At 65.0% G+C, this 21,528-nt stretch overlaps 9 protein-coding genes across 9 annotated transcripts; 6 read left to right on the plus strand and 3 right to left on the minus strand.

The window, feature by feature from the left end:
* Positions 1-204: 204 nt before the first annotated feature.
* On the plus strand, positions 205-1,159 carry JCM10292_002850 (uncharacterized protein; the record flags this gene model as incomplete). Its single annotated transcript, XM_076652335.1, has 2 exons — positions 205-455; positions 697-1,159. The coding sequence occupies 2 exons, from the start codon at positions 205-207 to the stop codon at positions 1,157-1,159; spliced, it is 714 nt and encodes a 237-aa protein (XP_076502127.1).
* Positions 1,160-2,550: 1,391 nt separating this feature from the next.
* Positions 2,551-3,903, plus strand: JCM10292_002851 (uncharacterized protein; the record flags this gene model as incomplete). The annotated part of the gene is made up of 4 exons (XM_076652336.1): positions 2,551-2,630; positions 2,692-3,034; positions 3,097-3,730; positions 3,794-3,903. The coding sequence occupies 4 exons, from the start codon at positions 2,551-2,553 to the stop codon at positions 3,901-3,903; spliced, it is 1,167 nt and encodes a 388-aa protein (XP_076502128.1).
* A 67-nt stretch (positions 3,904-3,970) lies between these two features.
* JCM10292_002852 (uncharacterized protein) lies at positions 3,971-6,083 on the minus strand (the record flags this gene model as incomplete). The annotated part of the gene is made up of 9 exons (XM_076652337.1): positions 3,971-4,199; positions 4,277-4,468; positions 4,524-4,600; positions 4,660-4,728; positions 4,785-5,311; positions 5,367-5,492; positions 5,548-5,605; positions 5,690-5,748; positions 5,816-6,083. The coding sequence occupies 9 exons, from the start codon at positions 6,081-6,083 to the stop codon at positions 3,971-3,973; spliced, it is 1,605 nt and encodes a 534-aa protein (XP_076502129.1).
* Positions 6,084-6,537: 454 nt separating this feature from the next.
* Positions 6,538-8,029, minus strand: GPN2 (GTPase GPN2; the record flags this gene model as incomplete). Its single annotated transcript, XM_076652338.1, has 5 exons — positions 6,538-6,939; positions 7,017-7,177; positions 7,261-7,417; positions 7,483-7,896; positions 7,958-8,029. 5 exons carry the CDS (start codon positions 8,027-8,029, stop codon positions 6,538-6,540), a joined length of 1,206 nt encoding a protein of 401 aa, XP_076502130.1.
* Positions 8,030-8,731: 702 nt separating this feature from the next.
* Positions 8,732-11,266, plus strand: JCM10292_002854 (uncharacterized protein; the record flags this gene model as incomplete). Its single annotated transcript, XM_076652339.1, has 11 exons — positions 8,732-8,895; positions 8,961-9,000; positions 9,071-9,224; positions 9,280-9,326; positions 9,386-9,404; positions 9,457-10,162; positions 10,239-10,503; positions 10,573-10,687; positions 10,749-10,810; positions 10,879-10,949; positions 11,014-11,266. 11 exons carry the CDS (start codon positions 8,732-8,734, stop codon positions 11,264-11,266), a joined length of 1,896 nt encoding a protein of 631 aa, XP_076502131.1.
* A 439-nt stretch (positions 11,267-11,705) lies between these two features.
* Positions 11,706-16,101, plus strand: SCP160 (Scp160p; the record flags this gene model as incomplete). Its single annotated transcript, XM_076652340.1, has 4 exons — positions 11,706-12,495; positions 12,600-13,138; positions 13,200-14,177; positions 14,242-16,101. The coding sequence occupies 4 exons, from the start codon at positions 11,706-11,708 to the stop codon at positions 16,099-16,101; spliced, it is 4,167 nt and encodes a 1,388-aa protein (XP_076502132.1).
* Positions 16,102-17,358: 1,257 nt separating this feature from the next.
* Positions 17,359-18,065, plus strand: JCM10292_002856 (uncharacterized protein; the record flags this gene model as incomplete). The annotated part of the gene is made up of 3 exons (XM_076652341.1): positions 17,359-17,391; positions 17,534-17,569; positions 17,877-18,065. 3 exons carry the CDS (start codon positions 17,359-17,361, stop codon positions 18,063-18,065), a joined length of 258 nt encoding a protein of 85 aa, XP_076502133.1.
* A 1,404-nt stretch (positions 18,066-19,469) lies between these two features.
* On the plus strand, positions 19,470-20,762 carry JCM10292_002857 (uncharacterized protein; the record flags this gene model as incomplete). Its single annotated transcript, XM_076652342.1, has 7 exons — positions 19,470-19,502; positions 19,645-19,680; positions 19,767-19,808; positions 20,114-20,261; positions 20,392-20,455; positions 20,524-20,701; positions 20,760-20,762. The coding sequence occupies 7 exons, from the start codon at positions 19,470-19,472 to the stop codon at positions 20,760-20,762; spliced, it is 504 nt and encodes a 167-aa protein (XP_076502134.1).
* A 354-nt stretch (positions 20,763-21,116) lies between these two features.
* On the minus strand, positions 21,117-21,528 carry JCM10292_002858 (polyubiquitin; the record flags this gene model as incomplete). The annotated part of the gene is made up of 2 exons (XM_076652343.1): positions 21,117-21,331; positions 21,396-21,528. Coding segments are annotated over 2 exons (348 nt in total), but the record flags the coding sequence as incomplete, so codon positions are not given.

Below are 21,528 nucleotides of genomic sequence, written 5' to 3' on the forward strand. Positions count from 1 at the left end.
CTGTTCCGCGATGGCGATGCTGTGCTTCCGAGGGCAGGGCTGCCCAGTTGCGCCGCTCTCGGCCGGTGCTCAAAGGCTCCAGGGTCACGGTGTTCAGGGGCCAGGGCGCACGGACTTTCCGCCTTGCCCGTCCGCGCCTTCGGTCGGCTGATGACGGCCGGCCGAGCTGGCTCCCTGCTGCCCTCCTTCTGGTCGCACACGGCTATGCAGCAGCTGGCACAGCTCGACGACGAGCCCCGCGATGTCGCGCCATGGCTTGACCAGGTCTCGCATGTCGACCCGCTTCTCTTCAAGAAGTGGCTCGCCAAGCCCGACAGTCTGTACTTTGTCCGCCTCGATCCGCCGGCCTCGGGTGGTGTGAGGCTAGAAGAACTCGACTGCGAGGGCCTCGTTCGGCCCGAAGGCGAGGCCAGGGAACCGTTCGCGGATTGGTGGACGGTTGAGCAGCGACGGGAGTGCGTCGGCCAACGATGCTCTCGCGTGCCTCTAGTATGTCGGCCTGATACCATCGCGGACAGGCGTTTATGGGCGCAAGCGCTCGACGAGGTGGTCGATGCGCCAGTCTACCAATTGCAGCGCAGGCGGCACAACAGAACGAAGCGACGGACAGGCAGCGAGACGGACTATGCACGGATCGAGTACGTTCCCCCGGACACACACTTTTTACACGGCTGACACGAGATGCGCGCCGAGCAGCAACTTCCCTATCTTCTGCCCTCTTGCTCGACTGCTGCTCGACTTCGAAGACGTCTTCACCCGTCGCGCTTCTCGCTCTACTGCCTTCCTGCACCTGTGCTGTCGACTCGCGCCTGCACTGAAGAAGCGCAGGTACAGCGCACGCGAGGCGAGCGGCCTGCACTTCCGCGCCGCGTTCGAGCTGTTCGAGTACCTCTTCGACAAGGTGTACAGACCGCTGCGGGCGCGGTACAGCAACTACGGCGGGTTGTATCGCTACCTCCGGTCCCTTGGACTCGACGACGCCAAGCTCAAGTGGGCGGGCGCGCGGCTCGAAATGGCCAACGTCGAGGTCGAGCTGCCGGTGGACGATAAGCGCGCCGTCAACCCGACCTTTGTCGACTTTCTGCTTGCGCACAAGCGCAGAGAGTGCGTCCTCGAGTCTTCTGTCGTCGACGGGCGCGGACCCGTTTCTCTCGAGTGAAGTGCTGAAGCGTGCTCTCGTGCGCAGGAGACACACACCGAGACCCAGGTGAGTTCATGCCCGCCGTGCAAGACGAGTTGTTGCCTCGTCACTGCCACTGACACGCTGCGTGAACCAGAGAACCGCTTTGCGTTGTCTTGTAGAGTCGAGCAGGACTAGAGCACAGCACGGAAGCAACGAGATCTCGATGTGTGATGCTCAGCAGTTGCGAGAGCAGCAAGACGGGAGTGGATACTTGCTCTTCTCCCCACTCGAATGCCGCAAGCGCAAGAAATCATAGCTTTGCATCGCGACGACCTGGCTCTCCACGTGCCTCCTTCTCTAGCTCCTCCTTGACGCGTTGTGCCAACGCAGCCGCCTCGTCCTCGTCCAGCTCGCTCCTCCCTCCAAGCAACCTGAATTGGGGCGCAGGTTTTGCTGCTGCGGGATGGCCCGAGGAGGGTGAGGACTCGCGGGACCGAGGCTTGGGCTGGTCCAGGCGAGGAGCAGGGACGATGTGGTAGTGAACGTGCGGCACTACTTGGGCGTAGCCTTGCTGTGGTACGGGAGCAGGAACGTCAGCGATGGATCGCGGGACTGGAAGAGCCACAGCGCCGCACGTTCGAAACGATGTTGAAGTCGGGCTGATCGGTGGCTGCAACAACTTTGTTTTCATGCGTTGCCTCGCAAGCAAGTGTGTCGGTCGAACGGGCACGCACCTCGACACAGCGCTCGACACAGCTTCGGCAGGACAGCGCCGAGATGAGCAGACAGCTCGTCAGGAAGATGCGGTCTGCGATGCGCCCATTAGCCTCAGTCCCAGCTGTGCGAGATTACCGGCCCGTCAGCAGACTCACACTCGCTCGTAGTGCTGTTTTGGAACCAGGAGGAGATGCCCTGGGCGTATGGGCAAGATGTCTGCGAGCGACGAGGAAGCGTCGTGAGCACCCAGCCCGAATTCCGACAGCGCTGCCATAGGGGCAGCAAAGATGCACCCACCGAGGAACGCTAGTGAGGAATCGTCCTCGTAGACCTGGTAGGGCGAGAAGGAAGGCCTCATCAGCTCGGGAGCAGGAAGTGGGGAGCTGAAAGAGCGAAAACAGACGATGAAAGCCGGCTCTTGCTCAGAAGCAATCGAGCAGAACGTGCAGCCTTCCGTGTACTGCCCGCCAGGTCCTGCAGCATCGCCAGCGGACGAAGCGGGATAGCCGGATGTAGGTGGGGAAGGGCGCGGCGGCGCAGACAACGCCTGGGTGCGTCGGTGGAAGCGGTCGATCAAGTGCGAGGTCATCCTAGCTCAGCACAGCCCTCTGCAGCTCGTCCTGCGGTGCGACGGGTCGACGTCGAGGGCGTCACTTCGCGTCGCGACTCGCTCGTCTCGACCTTGCGCCAACTCGCGCCAACTCGCACAGATGCGCAGACGGACAGCAGACAAGCCGCAGGAACACAGCGGAGCTGCAGCGGGCGAGGCGGCGGCTCTTCCCGCGTCGGAGTGCGTTATCTCTCCTTCTGCGACCATGTTGCGATGAGCTCATTCTCGCCAGCTACTGCAGGGTTAGAGCAGGCAAGCCGCTCGTGTCGCAACGAACCCTCGCCTTGACGCTCCTCGTCCTGCAAAATGCCTCCGTCTCGCTTCTCACCCGCCTCTCGCGCACTTCCTCCGGCACGCTCTACCATCCCGCCGTCGCCGTCTTCACCGCAGAGATCGTCAAAGCCTCCCTCTCGCTCTTCATGCTCGCCCGGCAGCGCACACACGCGGCAGCGGGGAAAGGAGGGAAAGCGGGGTACTGGACGCAGGCTGGAAGGGCGCTCAGCGACCTCATGCAGAACCAGAAGTCGGAGCAGGTCAAGCTGGCCATCCCAGCCGCGCTGTACGCGCTCCAGAACACTCTCCTTGTACGTACCCTAATCGCCGAGTCGACCGAGAATCGCTGTTCACCAACCCTCCCCGCCGGCAGTACGTCGCGCTCTCGAATCTCGACGCTGCGACCTACCAAACGACCTACCAGCTCAAGCTCCTCACGACCGCCATCTTCTCGATCCTCTTCTTCCGCCGCTCCCTCTCCTGGACCAAGTGGTTCTCGCTCCTCCTCCTCACCCTCGGCGTCACCGTCGTCCAGCTCGACTCGACCGACCTCACCTCGTCGCACGCGCGCCTGCGCGGCTCGAGCGTCGCGCAGGACCCGACGAAAGGCTTCGCGGCCATCCTCGCTGCTTGCGTGAGCTCGGGCCTCGCCGGCGCGTGGTTCGAATGGGTCTTGAAGGGCGGATCGACGGCGACTCCTCCCGCCGGCGCGAAAGATGCCCCGCCTCGTGCGTCTCCCTCGCTGTGGGCGCGAAACCTCCAGCTCGCCGTCCCGTCCCTCCTCTTCTCCTTCGCCGGCGTCCTCCTGTCCAAGCCCGTGCGGGTCGCGTACGAGGCTGGCGGTGTGCAAGCGGCACTGCATGCCCTCGCCCGCTCCTGGGACGGCTTCAACGCGCTCGTCTGGGCCGTCGTGCTCAACCAAGCGCTCGGAGGACTCCTCGTCGCCATGGTCGTCCGGTTCGCAGATTCGGTCGCCAAGGGGTTCGCGACGAGCCTTGCTATCGTCTGTGCGTGCCCAACTTCAATCTTTGTTTGCACACCACGGCGAGCTGACGTACGCTTGTACACAGTGTCGACCTTGGCGTCTGCCCTCCTGTTCGGCCTCTTCCCCGGCCCGCTCTTCCTCCTCGGTGCATCCCTCGTAGTGCTCTCCACTGTGTTGTACTCTCTCGATCGGTAGCCCGTCTTCCGATCACAGACACTGTTGTCCAACCGTCTGCCTGCATTCACCTGACGCTACAGCTGCCTCACCTTTCTTCGAGCGGGACCGCGCCGCCCGTGCCGCCCTTGACCTCGAGCAGGTCCATCGGCGGCGGCGGGAGGTCGAGCGGGTCGTCGCTCGCGAGCTCGCTGTCGTGCGTCGGGTCGGGCGCGTCGTCGTCGTCGTCGTCGTCGTCGGCCGCGCACGGCTCGGAGAAGAGAAAGTCGAGCGAAGGCGGGATGGCAAGGCCTTCGCGCGCGAGGTAGTCGTCGTTCCTGCGAGTGACGCACACGCACAATCCGTCAGCTTGGTCAGAGTAGAGTGGACAGCAGGCGCAGGGAGGAGGACGCACCAGAACCGACTGACGTGTCGTGAACCCGAGTCGCACAAGATGGTGACGATCCGCTTCCCCCGCCCGTTCCGTCCCCAGCTCCGCGCGAGCCGCACGCACGCGACGAGGTTGACGGCCGACGACGAGCCGAGGAAGAGGCCGTCGTGCAGCGCGAGGTGCCGCGCCATGGCGACGGCTTCGGCGTCGGTCACACTGCGCACCCGCAACAGTAAGCGAGGTCCGGAGAGAGGCGCAGAGAGGAACGCACCGAATGGCATCGTCGATGATGGGCAGAGCCTTGGACAGATTGCGGGTAATGCGATTCAGACCGATACCCTCGACGATCTGCTCGCGAACGGGGTGAGCGTGGCGAGCGCCGTGTCGAGCAAGCGAAGCAGGCGTACCGTATCCACCTGATATCGCCGACGCTTGCCCTCCGACTCGGTCTCGGCGTACATCACGCCGTCATGAATCTGCAAGAGCCGGGGTGAGCCTCGTCTACGGCGGAGAGCGAGAAGGGTCTGCGCACCTTGTGGTACAACCCGCTCCCCTGCGGGTCGGCAAGCACGATCTCACACGCCCCGCTCGTCTTCTCCTTGAGCACCCTCCCGACTCCCGCAATCGTCCCTCCCGTCCCTGCACCGCTGACAAACCCGTCGACTCGCCCTGCCGTCTGCTCCCAGATCTCGACTGCCGTCCCTTGCTCGTGCGCGCGCAGGTTCGACAGGTTCTCGAACTGGTCCGCAAAGAGCCCTCGTGGCGGATCGGGCGAGGGGCGGGACGAGGACGAAGCGGACGTGACGAGCAGGTCGGGCGCCTGACGAGAGTTGTCGTACGAAGGGCGGGGCGTCACCGCCCGAGGCGTATCCGAGGGCGAGGGCGCACTCGCAGTCGAGCGCACAGTTTCCTTGCCGAACTCGAGCGCACGCTGCCGTGCGAGGTTGACGTAGTGTCGCCGGTCGACGATGGAGACGGGCCGCACGGGCTCGACCTCAGCGCCAAGGACGCGCAGCATCTGGATCTTCTCCTTGGCGACGTCGTCCGGAAGCACAATGTCTGTGGCGGACGTCATGAGTACTCCATCGAGAAGAGGCGAGGGTGAGGTACTCACGCGCTTTGTACCCTCGCGCCCGCGCGATTCCAGCGATAGAGATGCCCGTACTCCCCGACGTCCCCTCAAAGATGCATGACCCCGTATGCGGGTGTATAAGGCCTTCCTCCTCGGCTTGCTTGATGACTGAAGTTGGTGATCAATAGAGTGCGTGCGAGCAGGTGAGGGCAGGACGGCTCACTCTGCAGCGAGACTCGATCTTTCACAGAGCCGAACGGGTTCATGTATTCGCACTTCCCCTGTGGTCGTAGACGCAGGAAAGGATGAGCACCTGTGATGCAATTTGACCACAAGCGGACAACTGCCAAGCGAGCGAGACTCACGAGAATATCGACGCCCAGCTTGTCGCTCAGCGAATTGATGCGCACGAGCGGCGTGTTACCTACATGAGCACCAGTGTCAGCGCAATCGGAGTTGGCCCACGAGAGCAGGGCAAGACGGCGACGAACCGATGAGCCCTTCGATTCCCTTGACGACCTCGTCTCCCCTGACCTCGATGATCCTCTTGCGAGCCTTGCGCCTCAGGCTCCTCTTCCACGCGTCGAGCGCATACAGCGCCAGTCCCGTCAGCGACAGCGAGAGCGAGAAGCCCAACGAGAGCCCGAGGACGAGTGAGCGCTTGCTGCCGAGTTTGGACGGGCGGAGGAACGCCGGGATGGGAAGCGCGAGGAGCGGGTGCCGGACCCAGAAGGGCAGCTGTGCGAGCACGGCGGCCATCCCGGGCTGCGCTGCTGTCGGAGAGGCGCCGATCGGAGGTGGGGAGAGACGAGGGCGAAAAGGGGAGGGACGGCGTGCGACAGCCGCAGAGTCCGCCAGAGGCTCTAAACGACTAGCCAAAGCTCTCACACTCGCCGAGAGCTTCGCTCGTGTGCAGTGAAAGATGCGAGACGGGCCAAGAGGTCGGAGCGAGCAGACGACGATGACGGCGAATCAGGCCCTGTTTTCTTCAGAAGCTGGCTCTCTTCGACGATGCGCTGAGGCTTGCGCGATTCAGAAGGGCGGCGGCAGCGGATACAGCTGACGGTGCCGACGAACGCTTCACGCTGAAGCCTGGGCGCATCCTCGCCAATCGCGCGCAGCTTACGCGTCTGCGTGGTACCCGTCGTACGAAAGAACCGAGCACGCACACAGTGCACGATACGAGCAGATTGGCGTTGCTCAGAAAGCGATGCTATCGCCCCCCGTCTTCGGCCTCCCTCCTCGCCCGCTCGACCGCCCTCCGCTTGCTCTCCTCTGTCGCGCGCTCCGCGGCCCACTCGCCCTCCTTCTCCCACATCCCGCGCTCGTGCGCCGCGTACTCGGCCGCGTGGTCGACCCACTTTTCCTGCACCGACAGCGCGTGCAGCGAGGTCGATAGTGGCTGCGACTGCGCGAACGAGGGGTGCGGGGCGCGCGCGTGGTGCGAGGCGTGCGCGTCGGTCGAGTGCGAGTGCGGGTGGGAGTGGTCGTGAGAGTGAGAGTGCGGGGTCGACGACGAGGCGGAAGAGGCAGAAGGGAGAGAGGCGAGGGAGGGGGGAACGTAGCCAAGGGCCTGGTCGATGACCTGAACTAGTCGCAGCATTGAGTCCTTGTCCTGCACGTTACCGCCGTCGATCAGCCGAACTGCCAGCATGAGGAATCGTAGTGCTGGAAGGGCAGACGCAGGCGTACCTCAACAGCCAGAGTTTCGAAGCTGACGAGCCCAAACTCCTCCACCAGCTCGCAGATGACGCGGTTCAGCTCGCCGAATCGCTGTGTCCGCTGATCCCGCTCGAGCAAAGGCAAGAGGTACGAAAGATCTTGCACTTCGGTGTAGAAGTCGAGATTGAATGCTGCGCAATGAGCAGGCACTCACAGTCAGCCCTCGTGTATGCGTGAGCAGTAGATCGACAAAGCATGTGAGCGTCCCACGCACGCAAGTCGCCTGCCTGGGCGAGGAGGTCGATCTTGCTGAATACGTTGACATGCGGCAGTTCTAGCTGAAGCATCGTACGTAGCGCGAGCAACAAGACTGCGACGTATTTTGAGGCGTCGAGGATGTGCGAGGCGTCCATCAGGTGTACTGCTGCTAACTGCCGTCGGAACAGAGCGAGGTGAGACGCAAGAAGAGCAAGCAGCACGACGGAACACGACGCACTCGGAAGCCCATGCGCTTCTGCAGTTGCTCGACTATCCGCTTGAGGCTGCCGTGGTTCGTCGAGAGCTCGACCTGCCCGGGCGTGTCGAAGACGACGTAAATCTCGTCGCGCTTCCACCGCCGCCGTTCCCTCTTCCCGCCCGTCATCTCGTCCATCTCGTCGTCCTCATCCGGCTGCTCGTCCTCCTCGAGGGCCTTCATCGCCTTGTCGAGCTCGTCTTCGAGCCAGTCGAGGTTGGCTTCGAGGTACTCGAGGCAGTAGAGCATGGCGCCGTTCGGGCCGAGCTTGTGCGCGTCCATCGCGTCCTGCAGCGAGATGAGGGACGAGATCGAGATCGAGTGCGGGTACGGCGGGGACGCGGAAGCCGGGTCGAGGTTGACGAGGAGGATTGGCCGCTGCAGCGCCGTGAAGAACTGCGAGGGAGTCGCGCAGTCAGCTCGGGTTGCGGAGCTCGATTTGTGCGCAATGACTCACCTGGTGCAGTCCCCATACGTAGGTCGTCTTGCCCGAGCCTGGCGGGCCGATGACGACCTGTCCGAAGACCATCTCGGAACGACGAGAGATGAGGTGAGGCAGGCGGTTGGGGGGTTTGTTGAGGCAGACGGCCTCAAAGTCGTGTCTCAACAGTATCCAAGAGCGCTCCTGGAGAGCTAGCAAGCGCGCAGGGGCGGTATGCGCAGGTGTCGAAGCTGAGCAAGCGATGGAATTCGGACAAGGCGGTGCACCTCGACGCTCACTGTGAACCGACGAAGCATTCCTTAGACTTGAGAACTTGCTTCTACATCTGTCTAGGCCTTCTGAACGCACCAGCGCCTGACCAGAGAGTGGCCTGGGGACGATCCGATGAGAACAGGGGTCCGCAAGATCACCTCGCTGCTCTTGCGAGCGCTCAGCGAAGTCGCATTGGGTTACACGGAGCACAGCTGCAGGTGATGACGCTCAGAAAGAATCTACCAGCTCGTGATGAGTGCGACGAGGCGGTGCACGTCTCTTCGTCGTCGTTCGTTCGCGGCGCAGGCCGGTGTTCGCCTTTCGCCTCCAGGCTGGTGCTGCCGGGCTGGGTCTGTCACTATCGACGCTGTGGACACGCTTGGCTGCTGCTCGACCCGCCCTTCCGGCGTCCGATTGCGCCTGGTCGCGCCTGAACTCCCGATCAACACCATCTCGCGCCGTCGCCTCGCGTGCCAGGAGTCGTGCTAGCGTGCAGGACCCGCTCAATATCGACACTCACCATCTGCACCGTCCGCCATGTCGCCGTCGTCGCCTTACGCGCACGACCATGCGCACGACTTCAAGCCGCCGGGCGGATTGCTCCACATCAAGGCGACCATCTTCTGGAATGTGCTGCCCGAAATCGTCATCTTCTCAGCTTTTGCATTCCTGATCACCAGCCTAAGCGAGACGATCCATCAGTGCGTGCTGGGACGTGCTGTCTCTTCCTCGAGACGCTGATGTGGCCCTTCAACGCGATCACCAGGCTTGAGATTGCACCGACCATGCTCGTCGTCTTTGGTACCGTAATCGGCTTGCTCGTAAGAATGCAGCACTTTCGCTCAACCAACCGCCTTGCTCACAACGCTGTTGCAGCTCACCTTCAAGACGAACTCGGCCTTTGCGTCCTACAGCGAGGGTCGCCGGCTATGGAGCGCCGTCATCCTTGCGAGCAGAAGCTTTGGTCGAATCGCCTGGCTGCACGTGCCCGACTACCTCAAGGTCCCAAAGGAGGGCGAGGCGGCGAGCGGTAGGTCCGCTCTTAAGGGACTAGCATCGCCGCGTGACTCAATACGTTTCCGCAGAGGAAGAGCGACAAGAAGCTTTGGCTGAGAAGAAGACGTACATCAACGTATGTGCAGCTCTGCCGCGAGAGTGCGCAATGCGCTAATGTGCCCCCCTCTCGAGCAGCTCGTCGCCGCGTTCTCCAGTCAGTCGCCTCTCACAGTTCACTGTTCGAAGCTGACCCCAGTACACTGCAGTCGCGCTCAAGCACTATGTCCGAGGCGAGCCTGGCATCCACTACGTCGACCTGTACCCGCTCGTCTCGTTCCTTCCGCGCTACCGCCTGCCCACCTCCAACTACCTGCGCCGCCCGGACCTCGACCCGTCCTTCGCCTCGACTGGCATCGAGCCCGACGCGATCGAGATGCTCGGCGCGAGCGCATGGGCTGTCCTCGGTGGGCCGGGAGCGGGCAAGGGTGCCGAAAGCCCGCTCTCAATGAGCCGGCAAGCCAGCTACGACCCTGCCTTTGCCTATCACGGCGGCGCAGCAGCCGGCTCTTCGTCGCTACACCTCTCCGCGACCGACTCGCGCACGCCGATCCTCGCGTCGCACCGCCTTGACGCGAGCACGTCGACCTCGGCCTCGGGCTCCTCTTCAGTTGGCTCGGCAACCCTCCCTCCGCTCACGCCCGCCTTCTCGACCGCCTCCACCTCTGCGTCAACCGCCGGTGCAGCTTCCCTACGCCACGCGCACCAGCACGCGCGCTCGCACTCGTCGACCGCAGCTGGCGCCGCAGTCGACCTCGCCGACGTCGCGGCCAAGCTGCGCGACCGCAAGGGCGAAGGGCTCGGCGAGGTCAAGCGCCGCCGGAGCGCTGCGGCGCTCGCGGCGGCGGCCGAGCGGGCGGGGAATGCGAGGGGTGCGAAGCACGAGTTGCTGCCGGCGAGGAACCCGCCGCCAAGGTGTGTCGCCTGTTCTAGAACGAGTCGCTCTCTCTTCTGCTCGCACAGGTTCGTTAATTGGACGAGACGGATGCAGGTCGATCGACGACTATGTCCCGTTCTACGACTTTTTCGCCGACCTCGTCTACACGCTCCTGCGGCGGGGCAAGCGCGTCGCGGACAAGATTGAAGACTCGGTCCAGCGCGGGTCGTCGGGCGGGCGGCGGCGCGGGCGGGCGAAGCGCGAGAAGGGCAAGAAGCAGCCGCTGCTGACGCGCGAGACGTACGACAACGTGCCGCTCGAGATTGTCCTCCTCCTGAGCGGGTGGGTCGCGGCGCTGCAGAGGCGCAAGACGATCGATGTGCGTGCTGCGTTGCGCGCTCTATTGGACAGAAGGGGGGCACTGACGAATGGGGCGACTCACGAGCAGGTGCCGACGATCAACTCGCTCCTCGCGGCGCTGCAGTCGCTCACGGACGCGCTGACAGGCCTCGAGCGCGTCCTCCTCACGCCCATCCCCGTCGCCTACTCGCTCCACCTGCGCCGTACGTCCTTCCTGCACACGCACAGCCGGGTCCGGCAGAGACTGACGAGCGGACTGCGCAGACGTGATCTGGCTGTACCTCCTCCTGCTGCCTTCGCAGACGCACGAGACGCTCGGCTGGCTCGTGAGCACTCCTTTGCCTATCGGCGGTGTCAAGCTCCGCGTGCTGACGTGTTGCTGCGCGCGCGACAGGCCGTCCCGGCGACGGCGCTCGCAACGTTTGTCTTCCTGGGCCTGCTGCGCCTCGGCGACCAGATCGAGAAGTACGCCCTCCCTCGCGCTCCCTCTCCAATACGCAGCGACCCAAGCTGAATGTGTGATGCGCAGCCCGCTCGGGTACGACCCGTCGGACCTGGACCTCGAGTCGTTTGCGCTGACGGTGCTGCGCGAGCTGCGCGAGGTCGTGTCGCACGCGGCCGACGAGGCGAGTCCCGAGGTCGTCCTTGCGCTCGCGAGGGAGGCGGCGGCTGCGGCTGCGGCGGGGGCGGCGACGAGCGCGAGGGAGAGTATGGACGAGGGAGAGGACGGCGCGCTGGTGGACGACAAGGGCAAGCAGACGGAGAGGGTGCAGCGGGTATAAAGGGAGGCGCGCTGACGAGGGGACTGATGCCTCTCTCGGCGAGGCCGTGTAGCACTAGAAGCAGTCTGTGTAGCAAGTACGTGCCAGTCTACCGAGTGAGTGCGATGAGAGGAGTGGATGTCGAGTGTCGTCGAGCGAGGCGGGAGTGAGCAGCGATGCAAGCGAGACTCTGTCACGCAGTCGAGGAGCAGAAGGAAGCTCCAGCTGCGAGTATGAGGATGGACACTCAGACTGCCAGGTGGTCGTCGCGATCCGATGAAGACGCGAACTCGTCGTGCGCGAGGCTCTGTGTGCTGCACTCGCTCGCACCCGCTCCCACGCTCGCTAGTGCTCCCGGCTGGTCCCCTCGCCCGCTCCGTCTGCCCGTCCCCCGTCCCCCCCGGTCCCCCCCCCCTCGACTCCGGCCACGTCCTCCGCTCGCTCTCGTCCCCCCGCGCCCATGTCGTCGGCCCAGCCCTCCCTCAGCGCCGCCCAGCGCATGCAGCAGGCCCACGAGGCCGCCCAGGCCACCGCCGCCCCGCCCCGCGCCCCCCTCACCGAGGACCCCTTCCCGCCCTTCGTCTCGTCCGACCCTTTCCCTCCGCCCGTCGCCCCCGAGGGCCCGGCCCCGAAGAGCAACGGGCAAGCTCAGCAGCAGCAGGGCCGCCGCAACGTCGACGTCTCGGACGAGAGCGCCTTCCCCTCGCTCGGCGCACCCGTCGCCGCCGTCAACGGCAAGGGCGCCGCCAAGTCGCTCTGGGGCGCGTCCGGCGGTGCCGCAGCCGCGCTCAGGGTCAAGCAGGCCCAGCAGCAGCAGCAGCCCGCAGCGATCGCCGGCGGCGCCGCCTCGCCCGCCGCCGCGAGTTCGCTCTCGCGCTCGTCGACGCCCGCACCCGCCGCGGCCGCCGGCGACGTCGTCACGGCCACGTTCCAGCTCCCGACCTCTGCCATCCACATCTCGGCACCGGCGCACGCCCAGCGCGGCCCGCGCGGCTTCTCGAACGAGCGCCGCGAGGCGCCGACTACGCTCGGCGAGGTCCTCAAGGAGGTCATGCGCAAGCACGACGGCGTCCAGATCGACGCGAGCTCGAGCTCCAAGACGACGACCTTCATCGTCAAGGCGCGCGGCGCGAAAGCAGAGGACCGCATCGACAAGGCACGGGCAGAGCTCGTCGGCTGGCTCGAGAAGAAGGTCACCGACTCGCTCGACGTGCCCAAGGACCTGCGGGCACTCATTATCGGCTCCAAGGGTGCGTTCAGAGTCACCGCGAGGGCGAGGCTGTCTCTGCCGGCTTGAAGCGTGGTCTCTTCGCTTCACGAAGCTCTTCTCTGACGCTCCTCCTGAACATGACAGGGCGCACGCTCAAGGCCATCACCGACTCTACGGGCGCGCACATCCAGATCCCGCGCGACGACGACGAGTCCTCCCCCGCCGACGCCGCCGCCGCCGCCGCCGCCCCCGCCGCTGCGTCGGACGACCCGCTCTCGGGCCCGCAGATCTCGATCGCGCTCTCGGGCGCCGCGTCGGCCGTCGCGGCCGCGCGCGCGCAGATCCTCGCCATCGTGCGCGAGCGCACGTCCAAGACGACCGTGCGCCTGCCCGACATCCCGAGCGAGCTGTGGGCGCTCCTCTCGGCGCGCGTGCCCGCCATCCTCGAGCGCGCCCAGCTGTCGGGCCCAGACGGCGCCGACGAGGTGCGCGTCGACGTCCCGCGCCGGTTCAGCGCGCGGCGCGGGGTCGACGTCGTCAAGGAGAGCGGCGAGGACGGCGCCGCGGCGCAGAGCCTCGCCGAGATCGAGCGCCGCGAGCGCGAAAAGGCCGTCGCCGTCTCGGGCGACAAGGAGGCGGTCAAGCGCGTGATTGAGCAGATCGAGGCCGAGTTGGCGGACCTCGTGAGTACACCTGTCTCCGGCCGAGGAGCTTGCAACCGGCTGACTTGGCTTCCCCCCGCAGCGCGCAACGGTCCGCCCCGTCATCTTCCAGCTTCCGAAGCGGCAACACCGCTTCCTCGTCGGCTCGGCGGTCGCCGACCAGATCCTGCAGCAGACGGGCTGCGTCGTCGAGGTCCCGCCGGCAGAGTCGCCGCTCGAGGACGTGACGGTGCGCGGGCCGGGTCGCGAGACGGTCAAGGCGATGCAGCTCGTCATGGACATTGCGTCGGCGACGCCCGTCGAGACGCTCGACCTCTTTACCGCGCACCGCGGCGCGCACGACCCGCGCGTCTACGCGCAGCAGCTCGCGCGGTACCTCATCGTCAAGTCGCGCCTGCGCCCGATCGCGCTCGCGTCGGGCACGCAGATCTACCTCCCGCGCCTCGAGGCGATCCCGAACGCGCCCAACGCGTGGCTCGAGATTGTCGGCGCGACGCAGGGCGACGGCGCGACGGGCGCGCAGGGCGTCGCCCAGGCGCGCGGCGCCGTCATTGCCGAGGTGCGCAAGCTCCCGCCGACGGCGTTCGACGTCGTCGACGTCGACTCGCTCGTGCACCGCCACCTCATCGGCAAGAAGGGCGCGCGCGTCAAGCAGTTTGAGAAGGACCACAGCGTCGAGGTCGTCTTCCCGCCGGCCGACGCCGGCCGCTCGGACGTCCTCCTCGTCTACACGGGCGAGCAGCCTGGCGGGCCCGAGGCGCGCGCGGCGCTCGACGCCGTCAAGGGCGCGGTCGAGCAGCTCGCGGGCGAGTACGCCGACTTTACGAGCCGCACGCTCGCGATCCCGCACGCGCTCCACGGCGCCGTCATTGGCCAGGGCGGCACGACGCTCAACGCCGTCATTGGCGAGGACAAGCTCGTGCAGGTGCAGCTCGGCGGCGCAGACGCCACGTCGGACGAGGTCGTCGTGCGCGGGCCCAAGGACGAGGTCGAGCGCGTCAGCAAGGAGCTCGAGCGCATCGCCGAGGAGGCGCGCAACGAGGAGATCGTCAACTCGCACGTACGTCGGCGTCTCTCCTCTCTTGCACCTGCTGGCACGTGCTGACTGCTGATGCCCTTCGCAGGTCGTCGAATTCGAGGTCCCGGCTGAGCAGGTCCGCCACATTGTCGGCAAGGCCGGCTCGGGCGTCAACAAGCTCCGCGAGGACCTCGGCGTGCGCGTCGACTTTGGCGAGCAGGCCGCCGCGGGCAAGAAGGGCGCGACGAGCAAGGTGACGGTCAAGGGCCGCAAGGAGAACGCCGAGGAGGCCAAGCGCCGCATCCTCTCGCTCGCGACGCGCATGGCCGACGAGGTCACGCTCACGATCCCGCTCCCCGCCTCGCTCGACCGCGGCTCGCTCATCGGCAAGCAGGGCACGTACCTCAAGCGCCTCGAGGAGCGCCACGAGGTCCGCATCAACTTCCCGCGCGGCGGCGGCAAGGGCGAGGACGCGCCTGCGTCGACCGGCCCGCAGGAGATCACGATCCGCGGCCCGTCCAAGGGCGCCAAGGCGGCGCAGGGCGAGCTCGTCGCGCTCATCGAGTACGAGAAGGAGCACGGCAACGTCGTCGCGTTCGACGTGCCCGTCAAGGCGCTCCCGCGCATCCTCGGCCGCGGCGGCTCGCAGGTCAACCAGATCAAGGACGACACGGGTGTTGCCTCGCTCGACGTCGACCAGGCGAGCCCCGAGGCGACGACGGCGACCGTCACGCTCCGCGGCACCAAGTCGGCCCTCAAGAAGGCGCGCGAGGCCGTCGAGAAGATTGCGCAGGAGGTGCAGGATGAGCTCCGCCTCGAGCTCGACGTCCCGCGCGAGTACCACACGACCTTGATCGGCTCGGGTGGCTCGAGCATCCGCGACCTCATTGCGCGGTGCGGCGGCCCGACCGACACGCGCGCGTCGGGCAACACGGTGCGCTTCCCGCGCCAGGGCGACGGCAAGGACACGGTCGTCATCACTGCGCCGTCGGCGGTCGCGAACAAGATCCGCGCCGCGCTCGAGGCCGAGGTCGCCTCGCTCGCCTCGCGCGTCGTCTGGGGTGTGGCCGTCCCAAGCTCGGCACACGCCGCCGTCATCGGCAAGGGCGCGCAGGCGCTGCAGGACCTTCAGCGCAAGCACGGCGTCAAGGTCGTCATGCCCGGATGGAACGAGTACGCCCAGGTCGGCGAGCCCGAGAACCAGGCCGACCTCGCCGAGGCCAACGAGCGTGACATTGTCAAGGTCGTCGGCCCGAAGGAGGCCGCGCTCGCTGCCGCGACCGACCTGCAGGCCGTCAAGCCACGCGGCGGTGCTGCTTCGGGCGCGAGCACGCCGGCGGCCCACTCGGTCGAGATCGCGGTCCCGACCAAGCTGCACGCGCAGGTCGCGCAGGGCGGACGCTTCTTCCGCTCGCTCCCGTCGGGCACGCGCGTGTCGCACCGCGGCGTCAAGCCGCCGTCGTCGGCGCTCAAGGCCAAGAAGCCGCCCGCGCCGGCCGCGAACGGCTCGTCGGCCTCGGCGGCGCGCATCGACGACGACGGCGCCGAGGCGTCGAACGTCGACGAGCTCGTCTTCCGGCTCGTGTCGCTCCACGAGAGCAACGGGGACGGTGCAGACGGCGACGAGTCGATCCCCTGGGTCGTCGAGTCGCGCACGGCCGAGGACGCCGAGTCGGTCGCGGACGAGATCCGCAAGAACCTCGCCAAGGCCGAGGCAGCGTCGCACGTCGCGTGGATCACGGTCCCGCGCGGCCTCATGCCGCGCATCGTCGGTCGCGGTGGCTCCGGCCTCGACCGCCTCCGCGCCGCCGGCGTCGACGTCGAGGTCGTTGGCAAGCGCGACGCGAACCAGCTCACGCTCACGGGCTCGCCCGCCAACATCGACTCGGCGTACGACATCATTCGCGAGCTCAACGCGCCGCGCCCGCCGCGCCGCTCGCGCCAGGACGACTACGACGACTACTAGGTCTCGTTTCCTGCAGCCCCTCGCACTCTTTTTTTTCGCCATTCGGCTCTCGCGCCAGCATCGTTATTACATCCGCCGCACTAGTCCCCTTTTGTCGTCGCTCTTTCCACTCTCCTGGATACCTCCGCCCTTGCATCGTCCGCTCCTCACACTCTCTCATCCTGCAGCACCGTTCTCCTCCAAAAGGTTTTCTCTCACGTCTCCGTAGCTGTGTTGCAGTAGACTCGTCAGGTTCGTTGGAACTCGCAGTGGTCGTCACAGCTTCCCTGCCTCGCACTCGAGCATCGGATCAGCTCACACGCAAGCATTGCGAGGGCAGGTCTCTTCGTCCGGCCGGCGCTGCCACCCGTTTTCGCGCCGCAACTCAGAGCTGGCCAGCAGAAAAGGGGAGCTGCGCCACGGGAGCGGCAAAAAGCAATTGCTCAGTGGCGGGATCGAACCGCCGACATTGGACTTGCACCCGGAGGTATTAGGTCCACATCATAACCAACTAGATCAACCGAGCCGAATTGCTTGGAGGGCGGGGGCAAACTTGCGTCTATAGTGTTTTGCAAGTTTTTCCCTGATCGCGGTTGAGAAGGCCACCTCCTGCACGACGTTCAGCGAGCCTCACGCATCTCTCACCCACGCTCATTGCGGGCCTCATCTTCTACAACCGTTCCTCACGTCCCTTCGCACTCAGCGCATGTCATTGCGGCTGACTTGTGACCTTTGCAGCACGACCAGGTCTTGAGCTTTCTCATTGTCCGCATGCCTGGCTGCAACCACGTGCGGCATCAGCAGCTCTAGCACAGGATTTACAGGGGGACTGTGGGTCCTGACACAGCGGAGGGGGCGGGCAGCAAAGTTGCTGGAGCTGCAACAAGAAGCGGAAGCTGAAGCGACCGAGTCGAAGGCGAAGAGCCGGCCGAGACGCGTGGACTCGGTCGAGAGCGTTGCGCAAGTGCCAGAGCAAATTGTCGGAGCTCGAACGAGGAACCAGATCCTCGAAAGAGGCGACACGGTCCGCAGATCAGAACGAGGCGAGTTGTCTGAGCAGAGAGCAGAGCGGAGGGAGGGCAGCGCAGACCGCGTCGGGCCCGTCCGGGTCCTCGACAGAGAACCTCGAGGCACGGGCTGTACTGAAGGACCGCCTCGCCAAGCAGAGAGAGCGACGAAGGGATGCGGAGCGTCGCGGCGAGTCTGAGCCTGAGCCTCGTCCCGCCGCGCTTTCGACTTGCTTTCTTTTTTCCTTGCCCTCGCCTCTAGTCTGCAAATATGGCGCCGAAGGTCGACCCGAATGAGATCAAGGTGCGCTACCTGCACGTAGCCGGCTCCCCCGCTCTTCGGCGGGTCCTACGGGCCTCCCTCGTGCCCTCGTCGTCGAGTTTGCCCTCGCCCCGAACATCTCGCTAACCACGCCTCCCGGCCGTGTACTTGTGCGCGCAAACAGATCATCTACCTGAGGGCCACTGGTGGCGAGGTCGGCGTGCGTCCAGCTTTCGTTGTCGCTAATGTACTGGCCGTCTCGTGTCTCGTCGTCGAAACAATTGAAGTTCTCTGCGATAGGAGTAGGCTCACAGCTGATCAAACAGACTCGATTCGCTGTGTTCGCACGGCGCTGAGACGTGCGTAAAGTAGGCACGGCGGCACTTCCCGATCGAGGTTGAGAAGGCCCCACGTTGCACGACGTCGTCCTTGTTTCGTACGCCTCTTGCTACTGCGCTGTGTCACGTACAACCCCTGGGACCGCTGTGAGCGTGCCACAGGCCCTTCGTGCATACTCTCGGCTGAAGTCCACAGATACAGCACCTACCATGTCCTCGACACCCTCATCGCCCGCGTACCTCGCTGCGACCGCCTGCGGCCTCGTCAGCATCACGATGGGCCTGTCGGCTCTTGTGGCGCCCTCAATATTTGTCGCATTCCAAGGGTACCGCTTCCTCCCGCTGCAGCAGACCAGCAACTTGTCAAGTTCCTCCTGAGTCTACGCGCCGCAGAACTTCTTCATCGGCACGGCGACCCTTGTTTGCACACGCATGAGGCAATTGCATGCCCTCAGCTGGCTTGTACTGGGACAAGGTGCAATGGCGGCCGCGGACGCGGTCGTTGCGGCGGCAACTGGAGGGAGGTTGGTGCAGCATGCGCTGGCGGCACCCGTAGCGGCACTTGTCGGAATTGCACTCCTGCAGAAGGTGTAACGGCGTGTAAGCATTTGCTCAGCGCTAAGTGTGTGATTGCACACCCGGTCTGTAGTTGCGAGGACAGGCAGTGGCTCCGACCCAAGAGGCTTGCAAGATGACCTGCTCTGTCCAGATTGACTGGTAGGAGACCTTCCGCAAAAGATGTGATGCGGTAGATTGGCCAGTCTGAGCAGGCAGGCAAGAGCAGACATTGCCGCTGACTTGGTCACTGCGCCGGCGTGCAGAAAGAGAGCGCAGCAATTGCAACGGTACAACTTTGCAGACGGCAAGCTGTACGATGAAGCATGACCATTCTTTGAAAGGACAAGACCTACTTTCAAGTACCACACAAAGAAGCGGACATCTATATGTGTGCAGTTACTGGGCACAGGAAGCAGGGGAGTCCTGCGCACAGATGCGGTAAGGCTGCTCGCAGCAACAGCTGATCTCCGGCTGAGAGATTGCTCAGCATTCTGAAGCACACTTCAGCATTGATAGAGTCTCCAAGAGTGAGCAGGCGCGAAGACAAAGGCGGAGGAAAGGTGACGGCATGGATACTCACAACATTTGCTCTCGTGCGCTTGTCACCGCTCAGAGGAAGCGGGTTGCCGCCTTGCAGCAAGCTTGATGCCGGAGTAGAGTGACTGCGCAAGCGCGTCTGAGGACGAGTCGGAGGAATGCCGTGCGCTCGATGCGTCGTCGTCTCGAGGCGGCGGTGCGAGCTCTGGTTTAATGAGCGAGGCGAGGCGCACTCAAGCATTATGCGACTGGGCGTGTCGCTAGCAGGCCAGCGGAGTTGCAGGACCTGTGACGAGGCGCGGAAGCCGAAGCGACCGAGTCGAAGGCGAAGAGCCGGACGAGACGCGTGGACTCGGTCGAGAGCGTTGCGCAAGTGCCAGAGCAAATTGTCGGAGCTCGAACGAGGAACCAGATCCTCGAAAGAGGCGACACGGTCCGCAGATCAGAACGAGGCGAGTTGTCTGAGCAGAGAGCAGAGCGGAGGGAGGGCAGCGCAGACCGCGTCGGGCCCGTCCGGGTCCTCGACAGAGACCCTCGAGGCACGGGCTGTACTGAAGGACCGCCTCGCCAAGCAGAGAGAGCGACGAAGGGATGCGGAGCGTCGCGGCGAGTCTGAGCCTGAGCCTCGTCCCGCCGCGCTTTCGACTTGCTTTCTTTTTTCCTTGCCCTCGCCTCTAGTCTGCAAATATGGCGCCGAAGGTCGACCCGAATGAGATCAAGGTGCGCTACCTGCACGTAGCCGGCTCCCCCGCTCTTCGGCGGGTCCTACGGGCCTCCCTCGTGCCCTCGTCGTCGAGTTTGCCCTCGCCCCGAACATCTCGCTAACCACGCCTCCCGGCCGTGTACTTGTGCGCGCAAACAGATCATCTACCTGAGGGCCACTGGTGGCGAGGTCGGCGTGCGTCCAGCTTTCGTTGTCGCTGAAATCTGAAGCCGCAAAGTGGCGAGCACGAGGCGCTGATCGTCCCCTTTCGTCTCCCGCAGGCCTCGTCGGCCCTTGCGCCCAAGATCGGTCCCCTCGGTCTTGTACGTCGACTTTGCCGTCGATACGCGCCACATCGCGCCCGCCGCGACGATGGAGGCGGACGTGGGATGGGCCGCAGAGACTTTGCTGCTGCCGGAGGGGGAGGTTATGCCCGGCTGTGCGGCCGCGCAAATTCGGTGGCGGGCTGTGCAGGCAGTGCAGAGCCGCTGGGCGCGGGCGCAGACACGCCGGGAGGCAGGAGTGAGGCGGACGGCGGGTCGCGGCGAGGGGGGCATTGCGGCGCGTACACCTTTCGCTCTCGCGACAGTCGAGCTGACCCTGCGGTTCTCTCCCTACCGACACACAGTCGCCCAAGAAGGTCGGCGAGGACATCGCCAAGGCCACCGGCGACTGGAAGGGTCTCCGCGTGACGGTTCAGCTCACCATCCAGAACCGTCAGGCGGCCGTCTCGGTTGTTCCGTCTGCTTCGTCGCTCGTCATCCGCGCTCTCAAGGGTGCGTTTCATCCGTCGCGGGCTCTCGGGCGCGCACTGCACTGGAGGAGCAGTCGGGAGGACGTGGGGAGTGGGGTCCGGCCGGCGGTGCACGAGCAGCAGAGGCTGATCTTGCTCGTTGACGCTCGCAGAGCCCCCTCGTGACCGCAAGAAGGAGAAGAACATCAAGCACTCCGGCAACGTCGAGCTCGACACGTGCGTCCCCATCCCCTTCTGGTCACGCTCTCCGCCCATCTCGCATGCTCACTTCTCTTACCATACAGCATCATCGAGATTGCCCGCACCATGCGCGACGCCAAGAAGACCCTCTCGGCTAGCCTCGCCAACGGTGTCAAGGAGATCCTCGGCACTGCCCAGTCGGTCGGCTGCACCGTCGACGGCCGCCCGCCCCACGATGTCATCGAGGCCATCGACTCGGGTGACGTCGAGATCCCCTCGGAGGTGCGTCTGTTCGGTCCATCCATCTCGTGGCGCCTAGCTGACTTGCGTCGTTCCGCAGTAAATGCTCACGGGTGGTCGTGTTGTCCTGGGAGACGAGAGTTGCAATTGCGGTTCTCGTTGTGCGATTCTCGTTGCTGTCGCGCGTCTCGAGAGAGAGAGGCAGGCTGTGTCGTTCCCAGCGTTGCCGCTGTCCTTGCGCCCGGCATCGCCGCTCCTTTCCCGCCTTGCTCTGCGTCGGGACTGCTTTCATCTTCGGCTTTCATTCCAGGCCTATGGATGCTGTCGTCGAACACTCTTGTGCATCTCGGCGAAGGCTGCAGCAAGGACGATGGCAAAAGCGCGTTGCACCCCGGTACTAATGAAGCGCACGAATGCCTTCCCCGAATCGTTCAGGCTGACCCTCCGGCATCAGCGCCTACTGCCCACCACGAAGACGAAGGACGAGGTGCAGCGTCGACTCCTTCTGGATGTTGTAGTCGGAGAGGGTGCGGCCGTCCTCGAGCTGCTTGCCGGCGAAGATCAAGCGCTGCTGGTCGGGCGGAATGCCCTCCTTGTCCTGGATCTTCGCCTTGACGTTGTCGATCGTGTCGGACGACTCGACCTCGAGAGTGATGGTCTTGCCAGTGAGGGCTGCAGGCGGTAAAAACGAGGGTCAGCGGGCGGATCGAGGAGGGTCAAGGCGAAGGCGACGCACTTTTGACGAAGATCTGCATGCCGCCACGGAGGCGGAGCACGAGGTGGAGGGTCGACTCCTTCTGAATGTTGTAGTCCGACAAGGTGCGGCCGTCCTCGAGCTGCTTGCCGGCGAAGATCAAGCGCTGCTGGTC

Source organism: Rhodotorula paludigena, assembly GCF_050403205.1.
Source record: "Rhodotorula paludigena JCM10292 DNA, Rt_paludigena_JCM10292v1_ctg72, whole genome shotgun sequence".
NCBI classification, from domain to species: Eukaryota; Fungi; Basidiomycota; class Microbotryomycetes; order Sporidiobolales; family Sporidiobolaceae; genus Rhodotorula; species Rhodotorula paludigena.